The 15,490-nt window shown below is 51.4% G+C and overlaps 2 protein-coding genes across 2 annotated transcripts in view; both read left to right on the forward strand.

Annotated features, from left to right (window-relative positions):
• Positions 1-1,187: 1,187 nt before the first annotated feature.
• LOC308228031 (protein-arginine deiminase type-1-like) lies at positions 1,188-11,722 on the forward strand (the record flags this gene model as incomplete). The annotated part of the gene is made up of 16 exons (XM_080631081.1): positions 1,188-1,279; positions 3,261-3,435; positions 3,893-3,962; positions 5,283-5,344; positions 6,041-6,158; positions 6,249-6,374; positions 6,998-7,173; positions 7,259-7,362; positions 7,672-7,795; positions 8,320-8,427; positions 8,513-8,664; positions 10,101-10,245; positions 10,494-10,587; positions 10,677-10,756; positions 11,268-11,393; positions 11,489-11,722. 16 exons carry the CDS (start codon positions 1,188-1,190, stop codon positions 11,720-11,722), a joined length of 1,986 nt encoding a protein of 661 aa, XP_080487207.1.
• A 1,488-nt stretch (positions 11,723-13,210) lies between these two features.
• The window catches only part of LOC308228197 (protein-arginine deiminase type-3-like), a gene marked incomplete at both ends in the record, with an annotated part of 5,971 nt that continues 3,691 nt past the window's right edge, over positions 13,211-15,490 (forward strand). Inside the window, 5 exons of the mRNA XM_080631372.1 lie at positions 13,211-13,302; positions 14,902-15,082; positions 15,154-15,226; positions 15,299-15,360; positions 15,456-15,490. The exon at positions 15,456-15,490 is cut by the window's right edge and continues 83 nt beyond it. Of these exons, the coding sequence (XP_080487498.1) occupies positions 13,211-13,302; positions 14,902-15,082; positions 15,154-15,226; positions 15,299-15,360; positions 15,456-15,490 (443 nt within the window). The remainder of the gene's footprint in view (positions 13,303-14,901; positions 15,083-15,153; positions 15,227-15,298; positions 15,361-15,455) is intronic.

The raw sequence follows: 15,490 nt of genomic DNA on the forward strand, positions 1-15,490 counted from the left end.
CTGAGGACGTGCAGCTCAGTACAGCGGTGGGGACCAGCCCTTCTTGCTCCACTCTGCTTGCTTTGACCTTTTCATCTTCAAGGGGTCCTGCTGCTCACAAAAGTGTGATTCTGCTGGCTCCAGCTCTCTTGGGCCCATTGCATCACTTATGTGACCATGTCACTCCATGTCCTCCTTGCTATGAGGATGAACCTTGCAGTGATGGGGTTGTTGATGTGTTCTCCATCCCTGTGTTGCCTTTTCCCTCCATCTTTGCTGCTGCACCATCCCTGAGTTCAGTGAAGACCTCTTTCCTGGCTTCAGCAAGATTAATCCCGCATGGTTTCCTTCTTCACAGGCAGGAAAAGCCTCCTGGGATGGCCTGGAGAGAGATGCCTATCTTCTCTTCCAGCCATAGGGATGTTTCCCGTGGGAGCTTTGCTGCCTGTCCCAAAAACCCCAATACCCCTGAAACACGAGGTCCAAACAAAACACTGTGGACTTCTAATTTCCTCTGAAAGCCTCTTGTTGTGTTGTTGTTTGTTGTTTGTTGTTTTCCCCTTCCCTGCCTGCCAAATAACCAGTTTTCCCTGCACTCGTTTCTGCCCGTCGTGCTCTCGGGAGTTGTTATGATGGGAAGGACCGACCTGAACAAACATTTCCTTTTGTTAGGCTTTATTCAGGCATTGCCCTAATGGGGTAACTGAGGCCGTGAGTCACCTGCAGAGAGGCCAGATGGAAAATTTGGGTTGTTTTAAGAAAAATGCTTTAAATTAATGATAGCATGTATTGTAATAACCCTAAACAACCATGTTGCACTCCAGGATGAGTGGAAATGTTTAATGCATTAAGCTTTGGAGTCTTTATATGGAGCTGTAAGGGAATAAAAAGGTGAGAATAAACCCCCATGCTGAGCATCCCAGGGCAGGGCTGGGTGTCACTCACCCCGTCCTGCCCCTCTGCTCTGTGTCCCCTCCCCATAGCTGCCTGTCCCCCTCCTCCAGGGGCTGCCTTATCACCTCCATCTCCTTGAGCCGGGCGGCAGCTTGCTGGGTGGCGGAGGTGGAGACATCAGGGTCTCCTGCCTAAACCCCGTCATTGAGGGAAGGAGGAGTTAAATTCACCTGCCTTTTAATCCAGTCCTGCTGGTTTACCTACCAAGCCAGGCAGCAGCTTCCTTCACATGCGGCCGCAGTTCCCGGCGCATCATGCCCCAACGTCATGTCATGCAGATGTCCACCAGCCACGCCACCTATGGCGTCTGCGTGTTGGGTACCGAAGTCTTCCTTGACATGCGTCGGTAAGGCTTGGGATGGGGGGATCCGTATAGTTTTCCATAGGGTTAATGGGTTTGGGGAGAGCCCAGTGGTGTTTTCTCTCTTTGTTTGGAGGAGAAATGGGTGCTGGGGGGAAAATCAGTGCTCATTTTGAGCCTGCATCATGAGTTCATCCATGGGTTTGGAGAAAGCCCAGTGGTGTTCTTCCTCTTTGTTTGGAGGAGAAATGGGTGCTAGAAGGAAAACTGGAGCTCATTTTGATCCCTCATCACAAGTTCATCCAAGGATGAACTCAAGCTCATTTGGTGCATAGTGGATATATCCCACTGGATCTGGTTTAGGAGATGATGTCCCATGGGGAGCTGCACCCAAAGGAGGGACGCTGGCTCTGGCACACAGGAGGCGTCAAAGCGTAGCCGAGCCATGACGATTTGCAAGCAAAAGCCCATGCACACCCTGGCTGAGAGAGGTCTATTTCTGGCTTTGAAAACATTAGGCAAGAACCATTCAAGATGAGCAACTTGGACAGAGCTAAAACGGGGTAAGGAATAAAATGTGTGGCTCAGGCAGAAACAATCCAGCAGCAGCTTTGCATGGGTGAGTTCACCAAAAGAGATTTTTCCAGCATGAAATCTGTGGGTTGCTTTATTGGCCAGATAGGAGGCTGCACTTACCCTGCTCTTACACTGTTATTATTTAATAAATCATATTTATAATGATAGAGACTACAGGACAAGCCAGTCGGCATTGCATCCGGGGCAATTACTGGGGTTGTGTGTTGGAGCTGGGCCAGGATGTGCTGCTGTCCCCCCAAAGAGCTTTGCACTGAGATTTAGCTGCCCTAAAATAGTGTTATATTTCCCCTCTAATGGATGGAAATATATAAACCCTATTATTTGCAATTATTTCCCCTGGATTTGGACTTGGAGCAAGCTCAGACCCATTCAAATGTGGAACCTGAGCCCCAAAATGGGCTGATTGGGCTCCTTGGTAGCAAATTTGAGGTTTGGTCAAAAAAAAGCAGATAGAGGATGCTCTTTCAACTGAAAGAAATGGATCATTTTGTTCCTGGAGAGCAGTTACAAGGGGGAATTCGATGATGGATAGGTCAAGCTTTGACTGTAGTCTGAGCTGGTTTGGGGCAGATCATGAACCACAGTGGGAACGCGGTGGTGATGCTGAGGTGTGAAGGCTGTAAAATCAGGGAAAACAGATCCAAACTGGAGAAGTCTTGGTGTACAACAGTGTGCAGGTGGATTTATGACGTTGCATGATGCTCAATACATGGGGCAACGAGCTTGATGACACTTTAATCTCCCCTTACAAGCCACTGCAGGCACCAGGGCTCCCATGCCAAGAGCAGCACCAGGAATAAATCTCTTGTGTGGGTGGTTTTTTGTTCTCACTGTTAAAATTTACCACCCTGTGTCTTTTTGCACGGCTGGCTCCTAATGGCAGACAGGTTGGAGCACTCATGCTCCTGGGATGGAGGTACTGGGCCTGTAATGAGCAGGTAGGCAGCACTTCAAAGGCGAGGGATGTCATGCATGTGGGGTGCAGGTTCTCCATGCTTGGATTCAGGCTTTGCTCCACTTTGAGCATCTCTCAGGTCATGGTATGGTCCTGCAATACCCATCTCCCTGCACAGCTGACATAAAGAATCATCCTGGCTCTTTGTTGGGGTTTTGTCGTGGGGTGTTGAAATTCTGGGGGTTTTCTTGCTGTTGTGGAGGGAGGTTGGGTGCCCAGACTTCAGCAATTCACAATCTAGGGCTTAACCACGGCCAGACGTGCCGAAGCTCCAGTGGGAGCTCTGCTTGCTCAACACCACCACAGAGATAATACATATAAAATCCAGACGACGCATTTCATCACCCAAAGATGGTTTGAGTCCTTTCCATCCAGTTAAAGCTGGATTTTAATTCCAGGTTCAAGGATTTGGCTCCACAGAGGAGAACAGGAGGGACAACTTGGCCTCTAACCCTACACTGCTCTCTCTTTCAGATCTACCCCCAAAGGTGCCGCATCATTTGAAGTCCATGCCACCTCCGCGGTTACGGTCCACATCATCCACAGCCCCATGACAAAACCTATGATTAACTCCAGGTGGCCCCTGGATCCTGATATAGAGGTCGTAGTGACCATTGATGTCATCAGCAGGACTGTCAATGACAATAAGGTTAGTAGTTTTTCATGTAATAAAACTGAAAACGTAAGTCAGGCTTCCTAGGAAAGAAAGGAGCATTATGCGAAGGCTGAAGAACATCTGAGTAGTGCTAACATCATGCTTATTTTCAAGGGAAAACCCTCAAATTTAAACAGAATTGTGTAATTAGTGTGTCCAAAAAATGGAACTAAGAAGGAGAAGGAGATCACGTTTCATGATTGCAAAAGCTGCTGTCAGAAACCCTGTGCCAGGCAACGAAAAATACTCCAACCTTGGCTTTTTCTGTGCCTGTTTTTGTGCTGAAGCAGGCAGAAATGGTTCAGTTAAACTATGATTAATGGAGAATGGCTTGGATTAACCCTCCAAGAGCTGGTTGTATAGCGTTGGTTCGTCAACCCAATGAGTGGAAAGATCTACTCAGCATGACGGGACATGGGACTTGGGTCATGATCTGGTGATGTCTTCACAGGTTAAGATTTCATACTATGGATGGGAAGACAATGAGCTTTCCGTGGCTTGGCTGTACCTCACCTGCGTAGGTAGGTATTACAGCAACGCTTGTTCAAACCCAGCCACACTTTTGGATGCCAAGATCTAGTTGGGTTCCTGGGATGGGAGTTAAGTGGGGGGCGCGGGCTGCCCATCTGTGATGTTCAATGAAGGGTTTGGGTGTTGACTGATGCTGACAAGCAAGAGGGAAATAATTAAAAAGCTATTATGCTGCCGTACATGGTGCAAAAGAGACAGAGGCTGGGCCATGTCCCCACCCAGTGCACACACCAAGCATCCTCCTCTGCTTGCCAACACCATTGCGTTAGCGGAAGAGGAGCCAAAGGAGACCATCTCCCCCAACTTTGGCTGGTGTTCTCCTCCTCGACCTCAGTTGCAGTTAGAGGAGAGGAATAGGCACGAAAGTGTAGTTGTCTGACCTATTTTAGAAGTTTAGGATAGAGATGAATCATTCCCTTGAAATGCCTATTTTCCTCTGCTGACTACAAAGGGAGTCTAGACAACCAGTCTGGATACAGAGCCTTACACTTGGATGGATTAATTACCCTAAACTTGGGATTTTCACATGGCAGACAGACCTGTGTCCTGAAGTCATGCATATGCCTCCCAAAATTGCACCTGAAGATGGTTTCCCAAGTCCCATGACTGATGGGCTCATCCAGAGCCACTGCTGTCTGCAGGGCTTCTGCCTGATAAATGCTCTTTCCTTGCTTAGATGTTGAGCTGCATTTCCAGGTTCTCTGTGTCCTCCTCTCTGTGTCAAGGATAAAGACAATCTCGGTTTCCATGTCTGTGTTTTCCACATACTGTAGAGCCCATTTGGAGGAATTTCTCTATTAAGATAAGCTTAATACAGATTTAGATAGGGTTTGGATGAGGTTGCTGCAGGTAAACCTCTGCTTTGTTGCAGCAGAGGCAGAGATTTGGGGTAAGAAGAGTGCTCTCTAAAGAAAAGTTCTTCTCAAACATTGCATCAAGCCTAATTTTGGTGCCCACTCACCCATGGTGAAAACACTGTCATGTCTTCATCATGTTTTGGGTTCATAAAAAACACTACAGTCAATATGAAATCGGTGAAAACACAAAATATGCCATGAAGTGGGTATGTCCCTGCTGGTGAAACAAGATGGATGAAGATAGCTGGCGATCAAAGGGGAAAAGCCATGAAAAAGCCATCAGGTTGGCTTCTCTATCAGCAATTTGACTTTTCTATCGGCATTTTGGACACAGGTCTGGAGCAGATTTGGGGCGTGAAGGTAGGATTGCTGTTGCTAATGCTAAGGATGAAGCACAATGCCACCGAGAGCTCATTCCCCTGCCAGTGGCTTCCTTCTCTCTTGATATTTTAGATGTATCCCTGGATGTGGACTTGAGCCGTAGTGGCAGAGTGAAGAGCAAAGGGAAGGACAAGGTAATGAGAAGCTTTGCTGTAAGCAACATATGGACGGTCAGTGCTGGGTGTACCCATTTGCAATCTCTTCCCTAACAACCTCCAGGAGGAAAATGGACTTGGCTGGTGTCACTGGCGTCTGAATTAGGGCAAATAACCTCACAAATGCTCAACCTAAACATTGAGGAGGAAAAGATTATTTTCTTACTCCGTAATCTTCTGCATTTCCAATCCAGCCCCAGGGATCACGTAGGAGAGAACAGTCTGCTCTTTTCCTTTTCTTCTTCTTCCTTTTTGAACTTGAAACATGCCACTAAATGAGTCAACTGCAACTTTAGCAGAGCTTTCCCCCTTTGGCAACAGATCTGCATCTGCCCCAGCACTTGCACCCGGGTAATTACCTGCAGCCCAATCAGCACCAAATTGTGCATCAGATGAGATGCATTTTTAGAAACAGCACAGTGTCCGTATGAGGCCTGGCAGGTACTTTCTGGCTTGTTAGAGGATAAGATCTGTTTGAAACAGTCTTTGCTGGCCCTACTAGAATCTGAGATTAGGAACTTCAGTGGCTCGAAAGCATCACTACTGTCTCCCCACCAGCCTTGACTGCATGTTGTGGGTTGGCCTCCAAGCATGGCCGCGGTGGTGCGGTTTTCCCATCCCTGGTTGGGATGGGGGAAATCTAACTTCCATCCCCTTTGGGTGTTTCTCCTCCAGGCCAAGTGGACGTGGGGTCCGAATGGGCAAGGTGCTGTGCTGCTGGTCAACTGCGACCGGGACAGTCCCGGCACGGTGGGGATGGACAGTGGTCAGGCAGCCATACGGACCACTGCAGGTAGGGTGTGATATGTAGGGCTCACTGGGGTGTTTCCCCTTTGCAAGACCTCCATGGTCTCTCTCTCTTCATCCTTCCCTTCCAATGTAGACCTTCAGGACATGTCTGTCATGCTGCTGCGGACTCAAGGTCCCAGCGCTATCTTTGCTGACTACCAGGTGGTTCTGCATGTCCCTGAGTCAGATGCAGATAAAGTGAGAGTTTTCCACGCTATCCGTAAGTATTCCTTCCTTCCTTGCCAGATATCCCTGCAGATATCCCAGATATCCCAGACCCTGAGGTGAACGAACCCTGAACTAAAAAGTTCACTGTGGCTAAGGGCTGGGAACCTCCAACTGCTGGAAACACTCGTGTACCTCCAAAGCAGTTGTAGAAGATGGGGTTATATGGGAAAAAGGGTTAAAAAAAGCTTTTCTCAATGAACTTGCTGAGATTTTGACATTCCCATGGGGTGGATAACTCCCACGTGGCTCCCGGCATCTTTTTGGCTTGGGCAATGACCCAGCCACCAAAGCAGCCCATCTCGTCAGGCAGCGCCTTTGGCTTTGAACACCCTGGCAACTGCATCCCCAGCAGCTCCCTGCCGAAAATCAGGTCAGGGAACCCAAGTATATCATTAGATGCTTAACTCGAGCCATACACCTTGAAAGGGTTGGACCTGAGGGTATAGAGTCCTCTTTGTACAAGAAAGATCAAGTGTGTTCCCCAGAGAAGAAGAGGCACACCCACTCCTCTGCAAACCATGCTGGCATCAGCCACCTCCTTGCTGGTGCCTCCTTCCAGTCTGGTGGACAGGTTGGTCACCCTATTTTGGGTTGGGTATTTCGGTGTTTCTCCAGGGACTGACTCACACCCCCAGTACATACCCGTGTTGGGGCCGGACAGGCTCTCCTACGTGCTGGACCACTTTGGCAGTGGAGAGAACACCTTCTACGTTGAAGGGTTGGCTTTCCCCGACAGAGGCTTCTCTGGGTTGGTTTCCTTCAGCGCCAGCTTGCTGGAGGTCCCCCATAAGGTACATGAGGTTTGCCCCATCTCCTGCCAAGTCCCTCCATGGTGGGGTTTTAACCAGGACTCCTCACTGGTTTTGCCCCTCACAGAATTCACCAGGCACCCCGATTTTCACGGATACGGTGGTTTTCCGCGTGGCACCCTGGATAATGACGCCCAATACCCAGCAGCCTACAGAGGTTTTTGTCTGCAGGTAGGAGGGATGTCACCCCACTGCTCTCCTGCTTTGGACTCCAGGAGGAGTCTTCAACCCTTCGTTGCTATGTAGCTGCTGCAGAGTAAGCCAGGCTTTATGCATGTTATACTGGAGGCAATATTTTGGTAGGGACCGCTGCACTCATTGCAACTCCAAGGAGAGAGGCTGAAGGATGCTCTCTGGGTCTAACCTCGTGCAGGACTATTGCCCAGCACATTTAGGAATGAGGAATGGGCTGCATGGTTGGAGATTGGGGTGCTTCTCATGATCCCCTATTGCAGCCTTCACTCTTTCCTCTTCCTCCAGCATCCAGCGAGGCTCAGACTCCAATGAAGTCTTTTTGGAAGGACTCAGGGTCCTGCTAAAGAAAGCCAACTGCAAACTGACCATCTGCTCGGAGGTGGAAACCCGGAGTGACCGCTGGATCCAGGTCATCAATTGATGCTTGTAATATTGCAGCTCCTCTGGTCCTTTACAGGCTTCTGGGGCATGTAAGGTGCCATCAATGGAGGTGACAGTCCTGGTTCTCAGTCCAGCTGGCTGAGTTGCTGAGGGAAGCACCTAGATACTAAGAGATGAGCCAGGCAACCATGAACTAAAGCATGGGGAATGCTGCTGGTGGTGGCAACCGGCACTGACAGGGATGCTGCAAGAGGGATCCCATTGCAAGAGAGACTCCATGGTGCACTACACGAGGGACCCAATGGGGGCATTGCAAGAGGGACCTTATTGCAAGACAGACTCCATGGGACATAGACCCAGGGGTGACCTGTGCCAGGCACTGTGGTGTCACCCTCCAGGATAGTGAGGCAGCTGTCTCCCTTGGGGTTAAGGGCAAGAGCCAGTCTTTGCCAGGTTTGCCCCATTTCCAGCTCCACCCTCTCCACATGCCTCACGGAGATGGCTATCACCCTGCCAGGGGCCTTCCTCTTCCTCTTCTTCCTCCCACAACAGGACGAGCTGGAGTTTGGCTATGTGGAAGCGCCACACAAGATCTTCCCTGTCGTCTTCGACTCACCCAGGAACAGAGGCTTGAAGGATTTTGCTTTTAAAAAGATCCTGGTGTGTTTTTGTGATGCCAACCCCTCCTCCTCCCCACAAAATCCCCCATCCCAGGTGCCCCTGTCACTGTTCCCCTCTTCCCCAGGGCCCTGATTTTGGCTACGTGACCCGTGAGCCCCCCAGGAGAGAGATCACCAGCCTCGACTCCTTCGGCAACCTGGATGTCAGCCCTCCAGTGACAGTGCGAGGGAAGGAGTATCCCTTGGGCAGGATCCTGATTGGCAGCCCCCTGCCCTGGTGAGATATGAAGGGGCTTGAGCCCTTTCTCCCAGGAGGTGGAGAAGCACAGAAACTCCTTGTGTGAGAAAGGGTTGAACCACTCAGAGTGGGAATTTGGGGCCAATTCCCATCCACACAGGAATTCGAGGCCACTTCCCATCAAATCCCAGTCTTACCATGCAGACCACATTGTTATCCCTTAAAAAAATCATGCCACAGCCCTGATGTTTACCCCTTCCCAAACTGCTGGTGCTTCTGCTTGAATCTTACAGCACTGTAAGCATCCGGGTCTTTAATTTTTGTATTTCCTATTAAAAGGGAAAGCAGGGAAATCCAGGAAAGGGTAAAATCCTGAATAACTGGAAATTGTTTTGCTCTGGGCAGGCAGTGCTAGGCAGCCCTGCAGCAACAAGAGCACCCTGCAAAATCCTCCACAAAGGAGGTTATTTTCCCAGAGAAATAACAACGGGGGCCAATCCAGATCAATGAGGTTTGAGCCGGGATAACAAACGGGATGCTCCCATCCCAGGCCCGCTGCAAGCTGGGGGGTTGCTTTGGTTACAGCAGAGGGTAAATGGCCTTTTCCCAGCCTTGCTGGGACTGTAATTATCCCTTATTAGCAAAGGTTTAATTAATGCTTTCCCAGCCTGCTGCTGTCTGTCTAAGAAACCTTCGCCCCCGCACAAAGCGCTGCTGCAGGAGAGAGTTAAGATGCACCAGGACAGGGGACGTTAAACCCAAAGGAGTCTGAGCAGAGCAGGCCACAATTGCCTATAGATGTGTTTGACCTAGATATATATGAATACATAATATCGGGATATATTAATACATAATATGAATATAATAATATATAATAGAGGTATTAAGATGGATATCTGTCTTATTAATATATCTAGATATTATGTATATATATTAGATATTATATATAATACAAAGATGCATTTCTCAGGCGAAGACAAGCTGTGTGGAGACCTCAGAGCAAGTTCCGGTGTCTGAAGGGGGCTACAAGGATGCTGGAGAGGCTCTTCATCAGGGACTGTAGTGATAGGACAAGGGGTGCTGGGTTCAAACTGAAACAGAGGAAGTTCAGGTTGGAGATAAGGCAGAAGTTCTTCTCCGTGAGGGTGCTGAGGCGCTGGCCCAGGGTGCCCAGAGAAGCTGTGGCTGCCCCATCCCTGGCAGTGTTCAAGGCCAGGTTGGACACAGGGGCTTGGAGCAAGCTGCTCTAGTGGAAGGTGTCCCTGCCTGTGGCAGGGGTTGGAGCTGGATGAGCTTTAGGTCCCTTCCAACCCAAACCAGCCTGTTATTCTGTGATTCTTTCTGGTTGTTTCCCATAAGAATCAGATGTGTGGATGCACCTTCTCTCCATGGTGTGATGTTTGAGGGAAGGATGTGGGTAAATCTTGGGGTGAGGTATGATTGCCACCTGCTTTCTCCTCCTCCCTCTGCTCCAGGGCCTCTGGCCGGCGGATGTCCAAGGCTGTCAGGGATTTCCTGTATGCCCAGAAAGTGCAGGCGCCGGTGGAGATTTACTCCGAGTGGCTGAGTGTGGGCCACGTGGATGAATTCCTCACCTTCGTTCCAGCCTATGATAGGAAGGTACCAATCCCTGGAGGCATCCCCGCTCCTGCAAATGCAAAGAAAAAAGCTCTTTTGCAGTTGCTTGTCTTTTCTCCTTCTGCTGGGTGATGCGCCTTCTTTTTGGGGTGGCTTACCTGGATAGCATCCCACGCAGCCTGTGACGCCTGAGGCTGGCTTTTGGGATCAGGGTGGTGTCTCTCAGCAGGGTGGTGGGATAGAATATCTCATCAACAGCGAAGTGATGACTCCCAGACTCCCTCCCACAGGGTTTCCGGCTCCTTTTGGCCAGCCCCAATGCCTGCTACAAGCTCTTCAAGGAGAAGCAGAGGCAGGGCCATGGTGAAGCTACACTGTTTGTTGGTAAGGATTTGAGCATCCCTGTGGTGCAGTGGGGACCACCAGCATCCCTTCTTGGTGTCCCTAACCTCTCTTCTCCTATCCCCATGCAGGGCTAAAGAATGCTGAGAGGAAAAGCATCGATGAGATCCTGGCAGATGAGCCGTTGAAGAATGACAACAGGCACGTGCAGGTGGGTCTCTGCAGCTGTGGATTTGGGTGCGTTTGCTCTCTTCACGTTTGCACATTGCTGCTGGGTAATTACTGGATCCAGGGAGCATTTTGGGAGGTCCTGGGGAATAGCAAGAAACTGTGGCATGAATTGCACCATGCTCTGTGAAAGTAGGCGGGCAAAAAGAGCAGCCATGAAGGAGCAGGCACCCTTGAGTGCTGGCTCATCCCAAGCTCGTTGTCCCAGTGGGAGATCATAGAATCATAGCATAGTTTGGGTTGGAAGGGACTTAAAAAGGTCATCTAGTCCCACCCTGCTGCAAGGAGCAGGGACATCTTCAACTAGATCATGGGAGATGCCCCAGGTGACTGCAGAGATGTCAAAACCAATGGAAAAAGAGGTTCCTTGAGTTGGGAATGGGTTGAGGAGTGGGATGCGATGGAGCAGGTGAGGATCCAAACAGCATGCAGTGGAGCACACAGGGAGCCATGCATGGCCAGGGGTGGCAATTCCAGGTCCCCTCTCTCCACAGCGCTGCATTGATTGGAACCGTGACCTCCTGAAGCAGGAGTTGGGCCTGAGCGAGCAGGACATCATTGACATTCCCCAGCTCTTCATCTTGAGGGGCTCCCGCGCGGATGCCTTCTTCCCGGACATGGTGAGACCCTGGCACCTCCTCTCCTCTTTTTCCACCCACACCTGATGCAAACACCCCTTTTGGGTGGAAAACACTGGCTTTTGGTCTGGCTGCAGGTGAACATGCTGGTGCTGGGCAGGCACTTGGGCATCCCCAAGCCCTTTGGACCACAGGTGGGTGGGCAGTGCTGCCTGGAGGAGCGGGTGCGGGCGCTGCTGGAGCCCCTGGGCCTCACCTGCACTTTCATCGACGACTACTTCTCCTACCATGTCCTCTCTGGGGATGTCCACTGTGGCACCAACGTCCGCCGTAAGCCCTTTGCCTTCAAATGGTGGCACATGGTGCCTTGAAGCACCCGGCAATGGGCCCAGGTCCTGCAACTGGAGCATGAAGGTGCATTTGCTCCATCAGGAGATGCAGCAAAATCAAGGGTTTCACCAATAAAGCTGCATTAATGCCAAGGGTGCAGCTCTTCCCTGTCTCCCATCCTTTATCTTCTGCTATTGGGTTGAAAGTATCATTTGAAACCTCACTTTTGTTACGGGAATGGTGGTTTTATGGGGTAGGGACAACACTTTGGGAGCAGGGTGCGTGCGAGTCAGCAGGCAAGGAGAATGCTTTGGGGTTTTGAGACCCCATCCTGATGTTAAAGGGTCTCATAGTCCCAGGTTTGTAGACAACGTCTCCCAAACTCCCCTATATCCACCAAAAATCCACCTCCAGCAGAGGAGACCAGCTCTCCTGCACGACATGGATGCAGAGCCCCTTCCTTATGCAAATCCTTTTGCACCTTCTCCCTTTGCAGCTGCCCCAACTGCTCTTTCTCTCCTTTTCATCACAACCAAGCGCAGCATTTCCCTGTGCTAACCTGGCCCCTCTGCCCTCACCCAGCAGGAACCAGCACCCGGAAATGAAACCAGCCCCTGCCTGGGGCTCCACTTAGCCCTGTGCAACCCCAAGGGCTATTATAGGGCTAAAACCATGTTTTGGGGGGCTATTTCTTTCCGAGCAGTACTTTTTTCAGGTGTAAAAGCGCAGCTGCACCAACTGCTGTGACGCCATAAGTGATACTGGAGATGGAGAGGGAAACGCTCCCAAAAAAAGGTCATACATCCTGCTTTACACCTTTCTTTTTGCCCCAAAGATGATTTCTAACCCCATTTTCCCTGCAGTTATGGCTCTGCTGTGTTTTCCCTGCCCCAAAGGAGTGCTATTGAATTCCAGCAGCACATGACCCTGCAGGGAGTTGGTGGGGGACAGCTGCAGCCACAAAGGGCATCCCACGCCGGGACAAGACTTTCATGAAAACAAAGGCGATTAAAGCTGTGGCTGTCCCCACTGCAGGTGATTTACCCACCCCCTGGCCCATACAGCACCCAGGGGATGGGGCAAGCACTCACTTTGCACCTTCAACCCTCCCTAAAACAAGAAGCCACATTTCCCAGCTAAGCAAATGCAGCCCTTCAGGAAGGGAAATAAAACCCCATCGAGCTCGGTGCTGGCACGGCCCCAACCCGGCTCCTGTGTCACACTGAATATTTTACAGCGTGGGTTTATGGGTGGTTGGTCACATCAGTGTCTCTTTGTGCTGAGGGGGAATTCTTATAAAAGCAAAACCCCCCCCTCGTGGGTGTCTTGGGGTGCTTTTTCCCCCACACTGATTCATGCTCCATCACCGGGAAGCACTCCCGGGCATTGCTCACACCCAGGCCGGAGGCTGAAAGCCTGGAGGTGGGATTAAGCCAGGCTTTGGCTGATCTCCTCCCAGCAGCCAGGCTTTATAAATCCCCTCGTGCCACCCGTCACAGCACCCAAGGGTGCCCCAGGGGCCTGCCAGCATGGCGCAGCAGCGCCGCGTCCAGCTTTCCACCCAGCGTCCCACCAGCACCGTCTGCATGCTGGGCACCGAGCTCTCCCTGGATGTCTGCGGGTAAGCTGGGAGGGGGAAACACCTTGAAACCTTTTGCTTTTATCCCGTTAACCAAGCTGATAAATCAGCTCAGGGCAAGGTGGGGGGGATGCTGTGGCTTGGGGTGTTTTTCTCAGGGGATGCTGAGCTCTGGGAAGACAGGGATGCTCAGAACTGCGGTGCAGCCACCAAGCAGCGACCCCTCCAAGGGGGATTTTGGGGTGCAAACACCCCCCTGGGAGCTTTAAGTGATGCCTCAAGCTGAGTTTCACATCCCAGCCCCAGGGCCTCCTGCAATAAGGAATTATTTCCCTGTTTCTGGGGAACATGGGCTGAAACCACTGCGGAGCTGCTGGCTGGGGTGTCACCTCCTGGCACTGGGCGTTTCAGCTGCCTCACTGGCTCCAGCCCAAGTTCAAGTGCTTTTCAGCAGCTGGCTTTGCTTTTTGTTTCCTTAAAGCCCTGCCCGAGCTTCCTCAAACCCCAATTTGAGGTTTGAATTTTCCTCTAACACATCCAAACCCACCGCGCTGCTGCTGCTGACAGCTTCCCATCCTCTCCCGCTGCCCCTGGGGTGGGTTTTTCCATGCTTCCCTCCTCACAGGTCAGGATTTATGCTCCTTGGCCCATCGCCCGTGGTCTCTTGCACCGGGGAGGAGCCATGCGAGCTGCAGCCTGTGAGGCCATGCAGTGTTGCTTTGCTCTTAAGGGGATGCGACTGGTCAGGGCATGGAAATGTGACTATTTGGGAAGGCCAACGCCATAAAACCAACTCCCAGACAGCTCCAGGGTTTTGCTGCAATAGGAAACTGCAGGATTTGTTGGAACTGCGTTGGAAGTTCTTGTTGCATTGTACACCTTTTGATGCAGTTGAATATTGCAAGGTCCTGTGTGCGTCACAGGGTTTGTTGCAATGAATATTGTGGGATCTGCTGCTCCTCCAGGATTTGTTGCCTCCAGCAGGATTTGCTGTAATCCCCTTTGCTGGGACTTGTTGCATTTGCCTTTTGAGGGATTTGTTGTAATCACGTTCCGTAGGATTTGATGCATATTGAAGGACTTGGAGCACTTGCCTCTTGCAGGATGTGTTGTGCATTGAAGGACTCGTTGCAGTTGTGTTTCGCATTACTTGTTGCCATTGCACACTGCAGGATCTGCTGCTTATTGAAGGGTTTCATAGGGTCATAGAATACAGAATGGTTTGGGTTGGAAGGGACCTTAAAGCTCCTCCAGCTCCAACCCCTGCCACAGGCAGGGACACCTTCCACTGGAGCAGCTTGCTCCAAGCCCCTGTGTCCAACCTGGCCTTGAACACTGCCAGGGATGGGGCAGCCACAGCTCCTCTGGGCACCCTGGGCCAGCGCCTCAGCACCCTCACAGGGAAGAGCTTCTGCCTAAGAGCTCATCTCAGTCTCCCCTCTGGCAGGTTCAAGCCATTCCCCTTGGCCTGTCCCTACAGGCCCTTGTCCCAAGCCCCTCTCCAGGTTACTCTGCAGGATTCCTTACCTAGTGCAGTATTTCCTGCTCGTGGCAGGATTTGCATCATCTGCAGATGCTCACACACTGTAGCATTCCCTCAATGTCCCATCTGGGGCTCTCATTTTGCTTTTCCCTCCCCAGATCCGCACCCAAAGACGCTGTCACCTTCCACGTGCAGGGAACACCAGGAGTGAAGGTCTATGTGGTGCATGACACACAGAGCGTCAAGCTGCCCTCCAGTGTGAGCCGCTGGCCCCTGGCTGCCGGTGCCGAGGTGCTGCTGTCCATGGATGCTCTCAGCAAGGACGTGGGTGATGAAAAGGTGGGTGCTGATGCCCCCGCAGGATTCGGCCCCTCTTTGCATCATGCTGAGCATCATGCTCCTTGTTGCAGGTCAGGATTTCCTATTTTGGGGAGGCCGGCGGGGTGCCCGTGGGCAGAGCCATGCTGTACCTCACCTGCGTGGGTAAGTGAGTGCGGGGAACCCCAAACCACGGTGCTGGTGGGGATGTGCCCTTCAGCACCCCTCTCCCTGCAGAGGTCTCGCTGGATGCTGACACCACCCGCGGTGGGACGGTGAGCAGGACGCTGCTGGATAAGGTACAAAGTGGGGTGGGAGCCCCGAAGGACCACTGTGGGATGGGGACTGTGATGACTGACTCCCCTCAGCCCTGCTTTGTCCATCCCTTCCCCAGGCAACGTGGACATGGGGTCCTGATGGACACGGGGC

This window comes from Psittacula echo (genome assembly GCF_963264785.1).
Source record: "Psittacula echo genome assembly, chromosome: 17".
Lineage (NCBI taxonomy): Eukaryota > Metazoa > Chordata > Aves > Psittaciformes > Psittacidae > Psittacula > Psittacula echo.